The 20,930-nt window shown below is 45.6% G+C and overlaps 1 protein-coding gene across 2 annotated transcripts; it reads right to left on the bottom strand.

The window, feature by feature from the left end:
* Positions 1-941: 941 nt before the first annotated feature.
* Positions 942-4,351, bottom strand: LOC100281855 (tropinone reductase 2). Of its 2 annotated transcripts, NM_001369249.1 has the most exons (4): positions 4,009-4,322; positions 3,657-3,882; positions 2,316-2,422; positions 947-1,268 (listed from the first exon to the last, which is right to left on the bottom strand). In NM_001369249.1, the coding sequence occupies exons 1-4, from the start codon at positions 4,309-4,311 to the stop codon at positions 1,101-1,103; spliced, it is 804 nt and encodes a 267-aa protein (NP_001356178.1). In that variant the 5' UTR covers positions 4,312-4,322; the 3' UTR covers positions 947-1,100. The 2 variants fall into 2 exon arrangements, with proteins under 2 accessions (XP_008677223.1, NP_001356178.1); XM_008679001.2 differs by lacking the exon at positions 2,316-2,422 and having other exon boundaries at positions 942-1,268; positions 4,009-4,351.
* Positions 4,352-20,930: the final 16,579 nt, after the last annotated feature.

Genomic DNA, 20,930 nt, shown 5'->3' with positions numbered 1-20,930 from the left:
GTAGAGAAGAGATTGTAGGAGTATGGATTGATTCTAAAAAAATGTAGGGTTTTTTTTAAAAAAATATTGACGTGGGACGATCGTTGAAACGGGTGCTTTAATATAGTAAATAAATGTCATCGTGACTCGATTTGGTGGAGAGTATCAACTATAAAGTATGTTTGTGCTCGACTGCTCGCAACCCCCTGTTTGCATGCACCACCACACACTGACACACATGGTAAATTTGTAGTTTTATCCTTAATTATTGCATTTTCTACCCTCATAATTAAAGGCTGTCAATTATCGAAGGATTAAACGTAGTAGTACATGACTTGCACACCATGCTAACAAGCGGGGTGGGCGTTCGGGTTACCCGAAAAATTCGGGTCGGGTAATTCGGGTATTTAAAATTTCGGGTTTTGAGAATCGATACCCGAAATTACAACGGGTTTTACAATACCCGAAAATTCGAGTACCCGAAATTTCGGGTTCGGGTATTCCCGAACTACCTGAACTGCTGTGTTGGCTTCAAAAAAACACATGCATCCTATTAAATTAGTATAAAAATATAGTTTGAATAATGATATACATGGACATATAAAACACAAGCAATCTACAATCACAAGTTATGCACGCTTACACATAATTATAGATTTATAAATTAATAATTAAACATGACATGAGTACATGACACTGAAAGTTTGGGTAATTCGGGTAGTTCGGATACCCGATTGTGATACCCGAATTACCCGAAATAAATTCGGGGTTTTGCAAGTTGCTACCCGAAATTCCCGAACAAAATTCGGATTTTGGGTATTTCGGGTTCAGGTTCAAGTATTTCGGCTTCGGGTTACGGGTTTTTTGCCCCGGCCCAAGCCTGTGCGCATGAAACAAGATTTCTCCATGGTTTTATTTATTTTTTCTTTCCTGCTTGTTATTTACTTTTGTCGTTGGTGATATGCACGCATAAAGAATTCTTTTATTTATCACACACACATGTGTCATGCATGTGTGTGGCTACATATATGTGAAATCCCGGGCCACTGTAGCTAGGTTTGTGGATGGAGTGCGTTTGTTAGATTCCACGTAGACGTAGATGATGATGATGCTGGTCATCGTCAAGCTCTTATGGTTCGGCCACCGTCAACGTAGATGACTTGGCCGGTGACGTAGGCGGCCGCCGGCATGCACAGAAACGACACCACGGACGCCACCTCTGCCGGCTCGCCGGCCCGCCGCAGCGGAATCCGTGAAGTTTCTTGCTCGACGGCCTCCGAGCTTGCTGCCTGCCGACGACGCCAAAGAAAGAACATTGCAATTCTGTTGCTGATGATCATCGTAAAATAAGAGAGAGAGCCGGCAAACCATCTCACACTAGTACAGAGAAGTTCTATACTGGCGATCGTAAACATATTTTTAGTGGCGTTTATCGTAACCGCCAGTGCTAGGGGTCAGTAAAAATCATCATTTTTACAGGCGGTAACTGAAGACCGCCAGTGAAAATCGATTTTCACTAGCGGTCGACGTAATAAAACCGCCAGTGAAAATCGTTTCCAGGAAACATAAAACAGATTTTAAAAATAGTAAAAAAATTTATTTGTATTAGGACCACCCCACCCGCAAATCGCGGCATTTTTCGCGCGCTACGCGGTTGTTAGTAATCGAACCGTAGACCTCACCCTCGCGCGTACCCTCCACTACCACTCCGTCTATGACATGCCTTGTGTCTAGTTTGTAGTTGTTTTCTCCACATATTACAACCATTTGAGTATAAATTGCTTATTTGAGACCTTAAACGAATTTAAATAAAAAAGTTGTCAACTACAAAGATAAATAACTTTTGAAGTTCTACAACTTTTATTTTGACACTTTTTTCATCCGAGGTAGTTTGCAAAATTTGAATTTTAAATTTGACATACTTAGATTCAATTTTTTAGAACCGAAATGAGTTCAAATAAAAAAGTTGTCAACTACAAAGTTTCATAACTTTTAGAGATCTATAACTTTTATTTTGGTGGTTTTGTCATACGAGGTCGTTTGAAAAACTCGAAAAATTAAGGATAAAAATGATTTGTAGTGGCGGTTTCTTAAGAAAACCGCCACTAGAAATCGTATTTCTACTGGCGGTTCCTTAAGAAAACCGCCACTACAAATCATGGATTTCTACTGGCGGTTTTCTTAAGGAACCGCCACTAGAAATACGATTTCTAGTGGCGGTTTTCTTAAGAAACCGCCACTAGAAATAGCACAGTCGGTGAATAACCGGATCCGTCTGTAAAAATATATAGGTGCCGCAGGCTTTGAGCTCTTTTCTATTAGTGTCAAGTTCTTACGTTCTTAACCATGTCAGTCATGACGATTCCTGGCGCGACCGAGTTGACACGAATCTTGTCACAGGCCCACTCAGCAGCCAGGCTCCTCGTGAGCTGGTTCACTCCTCCTGCAAGCAAGGAACAAAGAAATGGGTACAAATGAAGCCTGCATGGCGCCAAAACCAGGGGATACCTGTAGATGTCCAAACGGACGGCACGGCCTGGCCCGAGTCCGACTTAGCCCGGCCTATTTGAGCCCGGCATGGTTAAGCCCGACCACTTAATCGTGTCGTGCCGTCCGACAGGCCCATAACCCTTCCCAAGCACGGCACAGTGTAGGTCCGACCGTGCCGGCCCGGCCCAAATAGCACGACCCATTTAGTGGCTCGTGCCGGCCCGAGCCCGCAAAATGCACAGGACCCACGGTCGTCGATCTCTTCTTCGCGCCGCGGCGGGGCTTGCCGTCGCCGAATCCGGACCGAGAGCCGCACAAGCGCCCACATACGCGGATGCTGCCCGAGCGCGGTCCGCGCTCACCGCCAGCGCGGCGCGTGCTAGCTCCCGCGGGCTCCGCGGCTCGCCGGGACCCGCCGTCATGCCGCTCGCCAGGACCCGCCGTCATCGAGCAACAGCCGCTCCGTGCCAGATGCGGCTGGCAAAGCGCAGGGCGCCAGATCCGGGGCGCGCGGGCAGAGCAGGCAGCACGGGAGATCGACGCCGCAGTCGCTCAGAGAGAAGAGGAATCACCGAGCGCGGTCCACGCCGTAACACGCACCTGCCTGCCGATCTTGGGCGCGCGCGAAGAAGGGGTGCCGGTGGATGCCATTGCCGGATCTGGAGGAGGAGGCGCGCGCCGCGCGGCGGGGGCAGGCCGGGGAGCCGGGGGAAGGCGGCGGACGCGGGCGCCCGAGAAGGGAGGCGACGGCGCAGGAGGACCGAGGAGGTGGAGGTGGACAGCAGCGCTACGGCCACGGTGGCGGTCTCCATTGGGTGGGTGGGCGAGCGAGCAGGAGGAGGCGGGCAGGAGGAGTCTCAGGCTGAAGGAGCGAGCAGGAGGAGAGGTTGGGCCGAGTCGGTGGGCTGGCGGCGGTTTAGGTTTTAGGGGATTTAGGTTTTAGGGGTATTAGAATAAACGACCCGGTTACAAAAGCCCGGAAGATATCGGGCCGTGCTCGTGCCAGCCCAACGGGCTCAAATGTCTGTCGGGCCCAGGACGCTATCCGGGCCGAGCTGAGCCCGGGCTCGCTTCAATCCGTGTCGTGTCGTGGCGTGCTCGTGCTGTACTAAAATAACGTGCTTCGTGCCGGGCTAACGGGCCACGTGCTTTATAGACATCTATAGAATGGACCTCTATAGAGATACCTTTCGCAGTGCTGTAAAGCACCGCCCCTCGAAAGCCGAGGAGGCCCGCGGTGGAGGAGATGTGCACGACGCTCCCGCCGCCGGCGAGGGAGGCGTCGCGGAGCAGCGGGTGCGCGAGCTGGCTGAGGTGGAAGCAGGACTCCAGGTTGGTCGCCATGATCCGCGTGTACTCCTCCCCGGTGCACTCCACCGCCGGCTTGAAGACCACCTGCGCCGCGTTATTCACCTATACGTACATCTCGCCATGCATGTCGTCACAGCTCGATCAGTTGGTTACAAGGGCCTGTGATCCATGGCCGCGCGCGCGCGCGGCTGATTCATTCGCTTCTGCGTGCGCGTGCACTGCACTTACGAGGATGTCCAGCTTGCCGCCGAAGACATCCCTGACGGTGGCCATGAGCGCCTCCCTGTCGGCGCGCACGGCGACGTCGCAGACGGAGACGGTCACCTGCTGCAGCAGGCCGCCGCCCTTCTCTGCCCACCTCCGGCGGCACTCCTCCAGCTCCGCGGCGTTGCGGGAGCACGTGTGCACGCGCGCGCCCAGCGCCGCCAGCTCCTCCACGATCGCGTGCCCGATCCCCTTGCTCCCGCCGGTGACCAGCGCCGTCGCGCCGGGCAGGATCCATCGCTCGCGGTCGCGCTCTGCTGCTGCCATCGTCCGGCCGGTCTCTATGCAACTGAGACTGTGTGTGTTGTGTGGTTCAGTTTATGTACTCCGAGACGTGACACAAAAGTCTCTGCTTGCCCCCTCGCGGCACACGAGCTAGCCACCCATTCGTCTTCTGAGCCCGATGAGGGCTTGTTCGGTTAGGGGTGGATTGAGGGGGATTGGAGGGAATTAAATCCCCTCCTATTTATAGGAGGGGATTTAATCCCCTCCAATCCCCCTCAAACCCCTTCAAACCGAACAAACCCTGATGGGGACCTAAATTCTCCATGCCAGCCCCGTGGATGGCCGCACAGTCCTGTTGTCCGTTATGCATGGCGGCACCCAGAGACTAACTCATCACGTTATTGCTGGTTGCCGTGCGAGGAGAATTTGAGAGGCCTCATCTTGGCTATCCATCGGCCCTTTAGCTCTAGCTACCTGACCAGACTACATTTCGATCAAGCGGTGTTGGTTCATGGTCGGCTCATCCGCAATGCTGAAACAGGGGACGCGCTCTATGCTGCTGATGTTGATGTGACAAATTTGGCTGAAAAGGAACACTCACACTTTCTAAGACTAGCCGCAGCGGTGGACGCTGCACCTCCCCCTCCCCTTGCATGCGGCGCGTAGGGGGCACCCTATGGCCGCAGCGGTGCCCCTACAGCGCCCCCTACGTGTCGGTCCCCTTCTCTCTCCCCCAGATCTAGCGTGTCACTGTTCATCACCCTAAACACTGTGTTGTGGGTCCACGAGTAATTGTTAGTAGATAAAAAATTGATAGTTGGTATAGAAAATGATATTTTATAGTGGTAGTGGGGTATAGGGGAGTATTTAGGGGGAACCGCTGCGGGAGATGAAAAAATAGGGGGGAAATAGGGGGAAAAAGTGATATAGGGGGAAATATTTAGGGGTAACGGTTGCGGATAGCCTAAGACTGTCCGCACCGGTTCCCTCTAAATTTCTCCCCCTATATCACTTTTTTGCGTCACATTATCAACATTTCATCCCCTACTTTTTTATCTCCCGCAGCGGTTCTCCCTATATTCTCCCTCTATACTCTACTACAACTATAAAATATTATTATCCAACTCTATTCATCATCTATTACTATTTTTTCTTCACCTATTAAAAAACAGTCGTACAAATGAATAGTTAAAGGGGGACAGCGAATTCGCGCTAGCTGCAGCGTGTTGCTGTTCACATCTGTTGTGTGGAGGGCTTTGTAGAGGATGCCGTTGCGGCCGTAGAGAGCTTCTGTATCCGCTAGATGTAGGGGAGAGGGCGGCCTCGCGGACACGGCTGCAGACAGCCTAAAGGTGAGAGAGGTCACCTGCTAGCAGCAATTAAGCGGAGAGAAGGCTGTGGGGTGTTGCAAGTGCCAAGCACCTTTTTGAGCTTATACCTCCTGGTGTAATTATATAATCTATTTGTACTCTCGCTGTAGGGCTTCTTGGCCCCTCTTGACTCTCTTCTTTATTAATAGAAACGGGCACATTCTCGTGCCGTTCGTTCAAAAAATCTCCATGCCATTAGTAGAAAAGAGCTCAAAGCCGGCGGTACGTTTAAATTTCACTGGCGGTTTTGGTTATTAAACGTCAGTGAAAAAACAGGTGGGTCGGCTTAAGGAACCACTAGTGAAAACCAATTTCCACTGGTAATTCTCTTTACACAACCGACAGTGGAAATGGAGTATTTTCACTGACGATTGGTGTAACTATATCGCGAATGATAATCTTTTTCACTGTCGATTTAGTTACACCAATCGTTAGTGAAAATACTCTATTCCATTGGGGGTTGTGTAAAGAGAACTGCCAGTGGTTTCCGCTGGCGGTTCTTTAAGCCAACCGCCAGTGATATTAGTACAATAAATACCCCTTCTTTCTCCCGACAGAAGTTGTAGCTCATATCCAACCTCCATTGGAGGCGATTTTGGAGGTCCAGATTTCACAAAATATAAGGGAGAGGTTTTTATCCTCGTTTTTTGGAAGAAGATTGCTAAGAAAGGTTGATTTACGTTTCTCTTGTCAATTTTTGTTCATTCTAACTCAATTTTAGCCACATTTTGGATCTAGGGTTTCACCATGGAGAGAGAAGAGTATAGCTAGGTTATTTTCTTTATTTCCTCAAATAAAGTTGCTTAAGATGGTTAGATTTTGTCTATTCTCTCTCATTTTTCATGTTCAGTTCTCAAAACAATTTATCCATGACATATTTAGTTGTTTAATGAATGGTGCATATGTGTTATATGGTAATTAAGATTGTTTTTATTAGTTGCTATGAAAGGTTGATATTAATATTTTTTGTTTATTAGTTGCTAGGAAAGTTTGGCTTATATTTCTCTTGTTAATTTTTTATCATTTTTCTCAATTTTAGCCACATTTTGGATCTAGGGTTTTACCATGTGTTAGAGATAAAGTAGTTAGGTTGTCTAATCCAACCGCCTATGACCTTTGTTGTATAAATACCGCTTCATCCTTACTGACAGGAACTCTGTAGCTCGCACGCAGTCCAACTTCCATTGGAGGACCAAATTTCACAAAATACAAGGAGGAGGTTTCGATCTTATTTTGGAAGAATAGGTTCGTAAAACTGGATGCCAATGTGGTATGCCACGCAAGCGTCTAAAATTCGTTCAATAAACCAGGCTTACCGGCTGGTAAATCAGTTACCGGTTTCGGAACATGGACACAACATATATCCCGGATTCAATGCAAGTATTGCAAGAAATTGTGGAAGGGGGAGGTGCTACACGTTTCAAGCAACACCTTGCATGGCATGGGGGAATGTGCAAGGTTGTCGCAACGTTCCGCCAAAGTTTGTTTCAATGGGAGCTTGACAAGGTCCATGATAAAAGGAAAGCAAGAGTAGCGGAAGAGGCATGAAAGTTGCAACTAGCGGGGTCACATCGTGGTTCTGATGATGATGATGATCATGATGATGAGTTACAGGCCGCAATGCGTGCGTCGAGAGAGGAGGAGCTTAAAAAATCGACCAAGGAGGGAAAGACCGCCCTCCCGGTATTATATTAAGAAGAGACCAAAACATGGTCCCGACCAAGAAATTCCCCAAACCCTGGCCCCCCATCACTAGCGGGCCATCACCGCCCACTCTGCTACGGTCCAGCCGGAGAGTGGCGCGCAGGACGTAAACCGGGAGCGGGCGGGCACAGCGAGGGGATTTTTTAACCAAGCCAGAAATTCGCCCTCGAGGGGGATCGAACCTAGGACCTGGAGGTGCTACTCGGAAGCCTTAACCATTACGCTAGAGGCCCTTTCGCGAGAGGAGGAGCTTAGGAGTAGGGATGGGCACTTTTTTTACCATAAACCGAAAACCGAACCGTACCGTACCGTACCAAACCGAATTTTCGGTTTTTTCGGTAGTTCGGTTTCGGTTTTTTGTACCTAAGAAGTTCAATTTTTTTGTATCGTAATCGGTTTTCACCGTATACCGAACCGAAATACCAAAAAACCCGAATACCAAACTTTATCATTTCTCAAATTTGACTATTCGATAATGTGAACTAATTGTGTGAGACAATTAAATTGTTATTCACTTATATGTATGTGATGTATGATGTATCTCTAAATATTTGTACCTATATAATTTTTATTTTTTAAAATTATGTGTAATCTATCATGCAAACTTGTTGTATGTATTGTGTTGAGTATAAGTTTGGTATTCGATTTTTATCGAAAACCCGAAGTAAAAAATCGAAACTAAACTTCTCGATTTTTCATTTTCTAGAAAACCGATCGGTTTCTAATGTCTGAAAAATCGAAGTTTTTTAAAACCGAATCAAAGTTTAGGAAAAAACGAATGCCCAGCCCTACTTAGGAGGCGTGCTCGCACGAGCGGTGGCACGTGTGAGACGGGTGGTGGTGTTCGTGCCATGTTTGGGAGAATGTTCTAGGAAGGAGAAGCACATATGGTGCAGACAAGGATTGATACAAGTCTGTTCTTAAAGGCGGGAAAGAATGCGGTCCATTTTGTTGGTTAAAAGTGGCCTAAGTGGTTCCATGCAGAGGCGATTCCAGGGCATAAAGCTAACAGTCCTTATTTCATCAATGCATTCAAAGAGACGCAAAAACATGGTGAGTGTGGATCCATAGTTTATCATTGTCAATTAATGTCGTACATTTCTCTCATTCATATTGCACCTGACATGTAGGTGAAGGGGTATGATATCTGTAAGGCTATTTGATTGGCAATCGATACTTAGGCGAGAATGAGAAGGAATTGCACGTTGATTTTAGGGCATTCAAAGAGGACTAGACAACATATGGACTTACCATCATGTGCGACTCATGGACAGGACCGACCCAAATGTCATTGATTAATTTCATGTTATTTTGCAATGGTGTTATGTTCATCCATAAATCAGTGGATGCAACTGGTAAACCTAGGATGCAAACTACCTATACAAGGTAATTTCATTATCATTTTTTGGTTGGTTGAATAATATTTTGTGTGCCTCTTATTGTTCTAATTTGGATGATACATGTACGAATCATGGACGTGGTCACCAAAATTGGTCCATAGCATGTGGTCCAGATTATCATTGATAATGGTGCGAACTACAAAAAGGCATGCCGTATGGTAGTCGCGAAGCATCCTACTATTGTGTGGTAGCCATGTGTCGCTCATACCATAAATTTGATGTTGAAGGAGATTGGAAATTTTCCTGAGCATGATGTTGTGATTGAAAGTGCTAGGCGGGTATCATGGTTTCTTTACAACCATAACAAGCTACATTCCATGATGAAGGAGGCAATTGGTGGTGATTTGCTTCATTGGAATGCCACTAGGTTTGGAACAAATTATGATTTCTTAGAGAGCTTTCTTCGCTGGAAGGACAAGTTCATGGCATGGATGGGTTCTCAGGGATTCCTACAAAGCAAGTTTAGTAATATGCCAGAAGGGAGTTACACTTATGAAACCCTTACAAGCCTGTCATGGTGGGATCAATTGAAGTATGTGGTTGATGCAACTGAGTCGTTATTTAGTTTTCTTCGCTTAGCTGATGAGGACATGAAGGGAACACTTAGTGAGGTGCTTCTACAATATACCTTAGTGAAATCTCAATATGAAAGTTTGTTCCAAGGTCGTCCAAGCGAGTACAAAAAGTACATGAAGGTGATACAAAAACGAATGGCGGATCTTACAAATCAGACCTACATAAATGGTGGTAAGCACTATAGTTAGCACAATTTTTTTAATTGTTCCTATCATGAATCAGTACTAACTACATGTCAGACACACTATGCGTATGGCACTAGTGTTTCAGTGATGAGTGATCTTTGACATGCATTCGAATATATGACTGATGTGGATACAACCCAAGCACTTGTAGAGGTTGATTTCTATAGAAGAAAGCAAGGGGACTTTGGTAGACCTTTGACTGAAAAATGGTGTATGATCACAACACTTCGACTGGTAAGTAATTACCCATTGTCGCAAGTACATTAAGGCTTTTCTATGTCATGTGAATGTGCTACTTTTGCAGCATCATGGTGAGCCATGTTTGGTTCAGACGCTCTAGCATTACAAAATCTTGCTTTGAGATTGGTTTCATAGTGTTGTCCCTCTAGTGTTTGTGAGCGCAATTGGAGCACATTTTCTTTGGTGCACACAAAGGTGAGGAATCAGTTGTCGCATCAAAAGATCCATAAGCTTGTGTATATGAACTACAACCTGAGGCTACGCCTAAACGATGCAATTGGGTTCACAAGTGTGCAAGGGGAGGATAATTCATTTTCACAGTTGATGGAGTTGTCCTTACATGACACAAACAATCCAATTCGTCAGTGGATGGAAATGGGTCGCTCAAACTCGGATCCAGAGCTAGATAAGGAGAACACTGAGAGGATACACTGTTACCATCAAGCATCGTGGCTGAAGGCACCTCAAAAGAAAATTTGGTTAAGTGGACAAAGAAGAATGTGGGGGACACTCACATTGGTAAGCGAAAGGCGCAGTTCATGTTACGAAAAACAAGCAAGAAAGCAAAGGAAGTGGTGGCTAGCTATGATGAGACCGATAGAGGTGATAAAAGTTCACAATACCAAGAGTCTGTCGATAGCAGTTCGATGACGTCTTCTGATGATGTTAGTGGTGGTGCTGACGGTAGCGGTGTTGGTGCTAGTGGTGGTGGAGGTGGCGGCGGTAGCGGTGGTGGTGGCAGTGGTGGTGTTAGTGTGTCTCAGATGGCTCTGATACATTTCACAGGTACCATTACATTTAGTTCTCAATAAATTAGTGATTGTTATCTAGCCATGTTTTCATAACTATATAGGGGAGTCCCAGTACGGATACACTACACAAGACCAAGATCACGACACACCTGAGATGCGTAGGACCACTCACACAGGGATCGGACACCAAGGTGTAAAACAAGCATATTGGACCCCCAATTATAGCAACGAAATACAAGGTTCGTCTTCACCTCTACTTCCCTATGTCAATTATCCGGTTGGTGAGGTGACACAACAACCAATGAGGTGGGTGTACGAATGAGAGGCCACTGAGTACTATCAAATGTTGGTGGAGTCATGGAGTACGAATTCTGGGTGGACCGATCAGACTTGAGCAGAGTACAATGCACAATTGATGCGTGAGCAAGGTATTACGTTGCTATCAACGGAGGAGTACAATATGGCACAAGCACAATATCAGTGGAATGCACCCCGTGGCCGTGGGAATGGTCTTCGACAGAGGATCAACTGTGAACTATGAAACATGTATCTGTATCTTCGATGTTGTTTGTGAACTATGAAACAATGTCATGTAATGCATTTGAACTGCTAAATGTTGTTATTGGACTTGTGATAATGTTTGGGGTCATCTTTTGTTCAAATTTTGGGGGCTCAATGTGATTTATTTGCAAAAATACACATGGATCGATTTCTATTTCTATGCCATCGGTTTATCAGGCTAGGAGCCGATCAATCGAGCTTATTGGCTGATTTATCAGTTTGCAACCGTTTCGAATTAAAAAACTGGGCAGTTTCGATTTCAGCCGGTTTTCGCCGGTTTATCACGATAAACCAGTTATCGGTCCCGACCTGTTTTCACCCTTCAATCGGTTTGGTGAACCCTGATGCCACGTTAGAGCCACTTAGGGTCTTCCACTTGGCATGTTGTGTTACTTGGGTCCTCGAACATGAATACTATGTCACTTGAGTCCTCGAACATTCATTGGTTTGCTCTAATGCGTGGCACGACAAAGTTCGAGGACCTGACAAAGTTTGAGGACCTGTTTTTGCCCGGTTTTCGAAGTTTGGAGGTAAGGGACAAAACGTCTAAGTTGGTAGATCGCTACTAGTGTACTTTACTCGAATACTTACGTGAATACTTACGGTGTATACTCATGTATCTCCGACCGTCACCCGACTACATAACGTTTCATCCATTTATCCTCTGGTTTCATTCACTTTTTTAGCGAAACAATACGCATGATTAGTTGCGTGAGCCACCGGTGCATGGATCGACCAAGCCTGGCCTGCCGCAAATGCGGCTTCCTTGCTTCTCCACGCATAGAACAAAAATGACTCGATTTGGGGTGTTTAAATGCACTAAAACTAAGAATTAGTTGGCTAAAAATTGCTAGTGGAATTAACTAGCTAACAAATAGCTACCTATCTATTAACTTATTTACCAAAAATAATAAATAGTTGAACTATTAGCTACGGTGTTTGGATGTATAAACTAATTTTAGCCACTATAACTAGAATTCTAGTGTATTCAAACACCTCATTAATTTTCGCTGCACCCGCACGTACAAGTGTGTGACATGCACGTATAGGCATCTAATCAGAAGTTGGGGGCTAGTCAACGCATGGACAAAGGACGATTGCCGAGAAGCACGCAACATGTGCTTATGCCGAACAAAATGATCGTACGCACAATAGAAAAAAACATGCATGACAGCCAACCTCCCGTAGAACAAGCAAAGCAGAGAGATTTGGCAACACAGACGCTCTTTTGTCAACGTTGCGTCCAGAAAATAAAAAATGTAGACAGAAATACCACAAGGTCAATCAGAGAACCGAGATTATTTTCCAATAGACCCTAGACATTGTGTCAAATCCTTTTATCACGCATCTGATAACTGGCATATCTATGGCAAAAAACACGTCTGTGATGACTGCTCATCTCAGGCTCCATGTGATGACTGCTCATCGCATATGACTAGTAAAACAAATAAAAAGGATTTGCCCATTCATATTGAAGTCGTTCCTTGTGGAAGAATTTGCCATTCGCGTTGAAGTCATCGACCTTGACACCTATGCTGACATAATACTATCTCCAGCAGTTTATCCATCTCCATACTCATATTCAAACTATACTTTGTGAATAACATTGTCTACAATACAAAACAATGTTTTTGGATAAACTATAGATAGACTACTGCAGACGGCCTAATCGGCACAAATTTGACCTTTGGGATATACTTCTATGGTAAGGAAAGGAAACTAACACGTCACTCGGCCTCAGAGTATGTTTCTCTCCTAGATTATATAAAGTTGGATGATTATGGTGAAATGGTAGGATGATAAAATATCGTTTTAAACCATAAATAAACCGAAATAAGCTAGCAACTTATTTATGATCCTAAAATGGTATTTTACTCTCTTGTCCATCTATCATAATCCAACTAGCTCTGCTCCATGATTCTCTAGCTCCGAGAGCTAATTCTCTAATATAGTGATTCCAAATGATTCTCAAGTAGAAGTGAATCTATTTGACGAAATCCGTTTGACAAATTGTGCGTGAAGTGATTCCTGAGGGGTTGTAGTGTGGGGAGTGGTTGGAAGCAGCAAGAGTCATGTTTTTTGGCTCCCACTCTTTAGTACAAAATGGAGACTAGATTCACTTCACTCCCATAATGAAGTAACTCAATTTTTAGGGGGCATTTGACAGAGCTCCCATAACTTCACTCCCAGCGAGAATCACTTCTACCGAGCCAAACAATAAAAATCTGAACTGCTTCATGGTGGGAATATAGTGAATCTAGTAAAAAAAATACTTCCATCACTCCCAACCTACTTCCCACTACTCCCAATCTGCTCCCCGCTCTTTAACCCTTCAAGAATCACTTTACAACCTATTTGACAAACAGTTTTCGCCCAATAGATTCAATTCTGGTAGAGAATCACTCAGAATCACTCTTTTAGAGAATCAACTCTTGGAGCTAGAGAATTATAGAGCGGAGCTATACCAAACGATCCCTTAGTTGTTTGGCTTTCTATAAGCAATTCTCATTAGGAGCACAACTATGTGGAAGCTCTGCCAAACGTCCCTATAGATAATAAGTGTATCTAAGGCGACCAGAGACGTCGCGCTCGCGCCGGCCAGGCTCCGTCCATATGTCGCGGTTGATCGGCCATCCCTGACGTCTTTATGCATGCAACAGTGCCTTGTGTGGTTCAGTTCAGTACACGTCTCTGCAAGCAGCACGCGGCGCACTCGCTATTGTAGAAGTGTAGAGCCAATGGATTCCTTTGGTATTAACTATATAAAATCCTATGAACCATATATTTCGGCATCAAACATTTTCAAATCAAAACGTTATGAAAGTTACATGACGACTTTGTCGAGGCCTATAAATTTTGTTTTGGTTGTTTCTCCATCCAAGTTCCTTCTCTACCACTACACACTCGTAATTGTAGAACATATATATATATATAATCCTTTGGTTTTAACTCTATTCAATCTTGCGAAACAAATATTTTAAAGCAACTTCTTATAAAAAAAAGTTGGCAACTAAGTTTAGATCTCGTCAAGTACTATAACTTTGAAATGAAGTTTATACTTATTGGACATCATAAGAGGTTGTTATAATTTTTTTCGTGCAGTCTATCACTGTCAATTTAAGCCACGAACCGACAGGGATGACCTAATAAATAGCAAAAAGTGCTGTACTGTTACTAAATTCAAGCTAAAAATAGCAGAAAAACATGTTGCGTACTAGGGGAATCCCTTTGGACATACACCAACATCAGGTTTCATGCGTTTGAAATGCGTATTTAGGACTCTAAATAAATTTAAAGAGAAAAAGTTGTCAACTATAAAGTTTTACAAGCTTTTCGAAATCTACAAGTTTTATTTTACCAATGTCTCCATCTGTGGTTGCATTGTTTAAAGATTTTGAATTTTAAATTCGAGGAGAACCAAACGTAAGTTTCCTTATATAGATTATTTTAAATAAAAGTATTGTCAACTACAAAGTTGCATAACTTTGTTAAGATCTACAACTTCTGTTTTTCTTGCCTTCAACATAAAAAATCCTTCCCTGCCACTAAACACTCACTTGATACTATAGAGGCAAAATTCTGCACACTGGTCACACCAGGCACGCCATGTTGGGTGACAGTTGGATCTTCCGCTTCCGATCATTGAGTCTACCGTGCATCTGATGGCACATCAGATGTGCCAAGTTGTCGAAGTACAAAAACATGACCTCTATGTGCCCCGTCCGGAGGGACGTCCGATGGCACACCGGATAGATCCAGGGTGCCCAACTCCGAAGTCCCAAGAACAGGCTCTTTGTACGACCTATCCGGTGACACGTCCGATGTCACACCGAACAAGTGCGGTGCACTCAGCATTAGCATGAACTTGTCGAACTTGGGCACAACTTCTTTGGCTTCACTTGGCTTGTGCATTGGGCACTTGTATGACTTAGACAAGTGTTCCTTGAGTCCATCCAAACACTCTAAGTCATTCCCTTTGTTGTATTACATCCTCCAACTCAATTTGCACTTTTCAGTAGGTCTTTATGATAGTCGTCTAGAGGGGATGAATAGGCGGCACCTGAAATTCAACACTTAAACAAAATTTGATCTTGATTAAGTGTTAAAACAAGAGAAAATATAAACCAAGTAAGGGTAAAGAGTTCTCTTGCACTTGTTGAAGGTTTATATAGTCAACTCTTTATATGTTAGGGGGTTACATAGACATTTATATGCCATGCCTGCTGTTGTTGTCATTCAGGACGACTTCGTGGATCCACGCTCGTCTAGCTCGTGGAAGGAGAGAGCAAAGCGCCAGTGAGGAAGCAGAGCATCTTATCGGCCTTAAGTCCACCGTTCGAGCTCGCCGGTTTCTCGTTCCCGAGTTCCTGTCCTGTCCTGTCCTGCTTCATGTAGGGATGCTCTCTTCCCTAGATTGGTTGTTGCCGTTGATGGCGGTGGCCGGTCTTAGCGCTAACAGAGGCCCCGCCCCGTCTCCAACAACCGTCATCTGGGGTACCCGCCATCACCGGCCACGTCGTCGTCAAGGATCTTCCCTCTTCAGACCATGTTGCCAATATCCTCAGATGTTGTTGCAAGGAGTAAGTCAGAGAGGAGCTTTTCCTTCAAGAGGTTGGATCGGTGCAGGTGTTATTGCTGTCTCGCACATGATCACCAAGTCAGCTCATGCAAAAGCTCTTTCTGTTGTATCCACTGTCGTCGTCCTGGTCATCTAGAGCAGCATTGTTGCTTTCGGTCTTCCTCTCCTGTCTGTTGAGTTAACTCATCCGTGCAATGTGATCATCCTCAACAATCGAGGACTTGGGCTGAGGTAGTGGCCAAGCCTTCACCAAGTACATTGTCAGCTGACACCGTCACCGATGTCGTCGCCAAGTCTCCATCGCAAGGACATTACAATCCTCTGTCGGCTTCTCAACCCATCAGTTTCCATGATAAGGACGACGATCCTGTTTGTCATAGCTGTCGTTGTGCCTCCCTTGCCTTGACACCTTTGAACCTTCGGTAATTGATCACCCCTTTGGTCATGTCGTTGCGAGCAGAGTTTCAATATATGTTTTCAGTTCGTTTGAAGAAGGCTTCTATCATCAAGTTGTGGCTAGCACGTGTGGCCAACCATTTAGAGCATGCAGAGGTGCATGGGGTACATCTGTCTCTAACTTGCCCGAGATCTTTGGACCCTGTTCTCCAGTGAAGCATGATTCACCATCGTCGACCCTTGCTTCTGTCGTAGTGGCCTGCACGGATGTTGACTCCTTGGTGTGTGAGGACACCAGTGCAAACACCGTAGTATCCGTCCTTGGCGAGATGCCCTCTAGGGTCTCTAGTTCAAAGATTCTTAGAGAGACGGACCTTGCCACTAATGAGGTGGTCGTAGGGCCATTTGAAACAGATTCTCGCCAAATGAGGTCTGCCTAGCTGACCATTGAGGTGCCTTTAGAGACCTCCATGTTGCTTCAGCCTGTCACCTCTATTGAGTATGTTGTTGTGGTGGAGGATGCATTAGATGATGAGGAAGTTACCTTGGTTGCGCAAACTACTTTTGAGGACCCCATCTTTCTTACCACCATCGAAGATAGTCCTTCCCATTCTATGGTTGAACCTGTTTTGGTAGAGGACGCACCGGTTGATGAGGAAGCTACCTTGGCTGTGCATGGTCCTCTTTCTATGGTTGAGGGCAATACAAAACCTCGACTGGTAGAGGATCCTCTAATAGAGATAGGGTCTTCTTCGTCCACTAGAGATAAAAAGGATGAGTACTTTGCATGCCCTCCTTTAGCTCCACCCTCACACTCGACTATGACAGTTAGGCGTTGGCGTAAGTCCTATAATAGTTTACCGCTTCGCCGAAGTGCCTGTCTTGCACAGTGTGGTGTGTTTAAAGATCTGGACATTGTTGGGATTGACGGGAAGCCCGATGAGAGTTCAATTCAAGCCTACACAGACCATCTAAAGGACTTGTTGCCACCAGACCTCCTCAAGAAGCTTTTGAGTTTAAAATGTTGTGCCTTTTGGGACTCTGTGGTGGAGGTTTATTTTCCTATTCATTAGACTTTGTCTTTGTTGTGTCAGGTGCCTTTTTGTTGTGTGCTCGTGTTGTCAGAGATGTTGTGTGCTCCTATTGCTAAGGTGTTGTTGTTGGTAGGGATGAAAGGGAATTAGGCTTACACCTAGTCCCTAATTAATTTTGGTGGTTGAATTGCCCAACACAAACAGTTGGACTAACTAGTTTGCTCTAGTGTATAAGTTATACAGGTGTCAAAGGTTCACAACAAGCCAATTAAAAAGACCAAAGTTGGGTTCAAAATAGAGAGCTAAAGGCATCCCAGAAGGCTCCCTGGTCTGGCGCACCGGACTGTCCGGTGGCGCACCGGACAGTGTCCGGTGCACCAGGGGAACTTCGCCCAGAACTCCTCAGCCTCGGGATTTCTCTGAGCCAGCACGCTATAATTCACCGGACTGTCCGGTGTACACCGGACAGTGTCCGGTGCTCCAAGAAGGCGCGACTCTGGAACTTGGCAGCCTCGGGATTTTGCAGCGGGCGCTCCGCTATAATGCACCGGACATGTCCGGTGTACACCGGACTGTCCGGTGCAACTGCGGGGCAACGGCTACTTCGCGCCAACGGTCACCTGCAACGACATTTATTGCGCGCCAGAGCGCGCAGACGTCAGGCACGCTCATGCTGGCGCACCGGACACTCTACAGTACATGTCCGGTGCGCCACCGGACATCGAGGCGGGCCCAGAAGACAGAACTCCAACGGTCGAATCGCAACGGCTTTGGTGACGTGGCTGGCGCACCGGACATGTCCGGTGTACACCGGACTGTCCGGTGCACCATACGACAGACAACCTCCACCAACGGTCATGTTTGGTGGTTGGGGCTATAAATACCCCAACCACCCCACCATTCATTGCATCCAAGTTTTCCAGCTTCCAACCACTATACAAGAGCTAGCATTCATTGCAAAGCACACCAAAAGAGATCAAATCCTCTCCCAACTCCACACAAAGCTTTAGTGACTAGAGAGAGTGATTTGTAGTGTTCATTTGAGCTCTTGCGCTTGGATCGCTTCTTTTCTTTGGCATTCTTTCCTGTGATCAAACACTCACTTGTAATTGAGGCAAGAGACACCAATTGTGTGGTGGTCCTTGCGGGAAGTTTGATTCCCAAGTGATTTGAGAAGAGAAGCTCACTCGGTCCGAGGGACCGTTTGAGAGAGGGAAGGGTTGAAAGAGACCCGGCCTTTGTGGCCTCCTCAACGGGGAGTAGGTTTGCGAGAACCGAACCTCGGTGAAACAAATCCGTGTGTCACACTCTTCATTTGCTTGCGATTTGTTTTGCACCCTCTCTCTCGCGGACTCGTTTTTATTTCTAACGCTAACCCGGCTTGTAGTTGTGTTTATATTTGTAAATTTCAGTTTCGCCCTATTCACCCCCTCTAGGCGACTATCAATTGGTATCAAAGCCCGGTGCTTCATTAGAGCCTAACCGCTCGAAGTGATGTCGGGAGATCACGCCAAGAAGGAGATGGAGACCGGCGAAAAGCCCACTACAAGCCACGGGAGCACTTCATCGGAAGAGTCCCGCACCAAGAGGAAGGAGAAGAAAGACTCCTCCAAAGGGAAGGAGAAGAAGAATAACTCCTCCAAAGGGAAGGAGAAGAAATCTTCTTCATACAAAGAGAAGAAGGAGAAGTCTTCCTCCCACAAGCCGCAACGGAGTGGGGACAAGAAAAAGAGGATGAGGAAAGTGGTCTACTACGAGACCGATTCTTCATCGACATCCACCTCCGGCTCCGACGCGGCGTCCGTCACTTCTAAACGCCAAGAGCGTAAGAAGTATAGTAAGATTCCCCTACGCTATCCTCGCATTTCTAGACATACACCTTTACTTTCCGTCCCATTAGGCAAACCACCAACATTTGATGGTGAAGATTACGCTAGGTGAAGTGATTTAATGCGATTTCATCTAACCTCACTCCACAAAAGTATATGGGATGTTGTTGAGTTTGGTGCACAGGTACCATCCGTAGGGGATAAAGATTATGATGAGGACGAGGTTGCCCAAATCGAGCACTTCAACTCTCAAGCAACAACAATACTTCTCGCTTCTCTAAGTAGAGAGGAGTATAACAAAGTGCAAGGGTTGAAGAGCGCCAAGGAGGTTTGGGATGTGCTCAAAACCGCACACGAAGGAGATGAGCTCACAAAGATCACCAAGCGGGAAACGAACGAGGGGGAGCTCGGTCGGTTCCGGCTTCGCAAAGGGGAGGAGCCACAAAACATGTACAACCGGCTCAAGACTTTGGTGAATCAAGTGCGCAACCTCGGGAGCAAGAAATGGGATGACCATGAAATGGTTAAGGTTATTTTAAGGTCACTTATCTTTCTTAACCCTACTCAAGTTCAATTAATTCGTGGCAACCCTAGATATACACTAGTGACTCCCGAGGAAGTAATCGGGAATTTTGTAAGTTTTGAGTGCATGATCGAAGGCTCGAGGAAGATCAACGAGCTTGATGATCCTTCCACGTCCGAAGCTCAACCCGTCGCATTCAAGGCGACGGAGGAGAAGAAGGAGGAGTCTACTTCAAGTAGAACACCCATCGACGCCTCCAAGCTCGACAACGAGGAAATGGCGCTTGTTATTAAAAGCTTTCGCCAAATCCTCAAGCAAAGGAGGGGGAAAGACTATAAGTCCCGCTCCAAGAAGGTTTGCTACAAATGTGGTAAGCCCGGTCACTTTATAGCTAAGTGTCCATTATCAAGTGATAGTGACAGGGGCGACGACAAGAAGGGGAGAAGAAAGGAGAAGAAGAGGTACTACAAGAAGAAGGGCGGCGATGCCCATGTTTGTCGGGAGTGGGACTCCGACGAAAGCTCTAGCGACTCCTCCGACGACGAGGACGCCGCCAACATCGCCGTCACCAAAGGACTTCTCTTCCCCAACGTCGGCCACAAGTGCCTCATGGCAAAGGACGGCAAAAAGAAGAAGGTTAAATCTAAATCCTCCACTAGATATGAATCCTCTAGTGATGATAATGCTAGTGACGAGGAAGATGATTTGCGTACCCTTTTTGCCAACCTTAACATGGAACAAAAAGAAAAATTAAATGAATTGATTAGTGCTATTCATGAAAAGGATGACCTCTTGGATTCCCAAGAGGACTTCCTAATTAAGGAAAACAAGAAACATGTTAAGGTTAAAAATGCTTATGCTCTAGAAATTGAGAAATGTGAAAAATTATCTAGTGAGCTAAGCACTTGCCATGAGACAATAGACAACCTTAGAAATGAAAATGCTAATTTGTTAGCTAAGGTTGATTCTCATGTTTGTATTGTTTCAACTTCCAATCCTAGAGATAATAATGTTGATTTGCTTGCTAGGATTGATGAATTGAACATTTCTCTTGCTAGCCTTAAAATTGAAAATGAGAAATTGCTTGCTAAGGCTAAAGACTTTGATATTTGCAGTACTACTATTTCCGACCTTAGAACTAAGAACGACATGTTACATGCTAAGGTTGTAGAATTAAAATCTTGCAAACCCTCTACATCTATTGTTGAGCATGTATCCATTTGTACTAGATGTAGAGATGTTGATATTAATGCTATTCATGATCACATGTCTTTAATTAAACAACAAAATGATCATATAGCAAAACTAGATGCTAAAATTACCGAGCATAACTTAGAAAATGAAAAATTTAAATTTGCTAGAAGTATGCTCTATAGTGGGAGACGCCCTGGCATCAAGGATGGCATTGGCTTCCAAAGGGGAGACAATGTCAAACTTAATGCCCCTCCTAAAAGATTGTCTAATTTTGTAAAGGGCAAGGCTCCCATGCCCCAGGATAACGAGGGTTACATG

This window comes from Zea mays, chromosome 4, assembly GCF_902167145.1.
Source record: "Zea mays cultivar B73 chromosome 4, Zm-B73-REFERENCE-NAM-5.0, whole genome shotgun sequence".
Taxonomy (NCBI): domain Eukaryota; kingdom Viridiplantae; phylum Streptophyta; class Magnoliopsida; order Poales; family Poaceae; genus Zea; species Zea mays.
This window is presented reverse-complemented; position numbering and strand designations above follow the sequence as displayed.

Excerpts from the sequence above, each read along its gene's own strand:
- LOC100281855 (NM_001369249.1), bottom strand. The coding sequence starts at position 4,311 with ATGGCAGCAGCAGAGCGCGACCGCGAGCGATGGATCCTGCCCGGCGCG. Across the intron at positions 2,423-3,656 it reads GCTTTACAGCACTGCGAAAG|GAGGAGTGAACCAGCTCACG; the intron begins GTATCTCTATAG and ends CCTTGCTTGCAG. Across the intron at positions 1,269-2,315 it reads TGACTGACATGGTTAAGAAC|GCAGCAAGCTCGGAGGCCGT; the intron begins GTAAGAACTTGA and ends CGTCGTCGGCAG.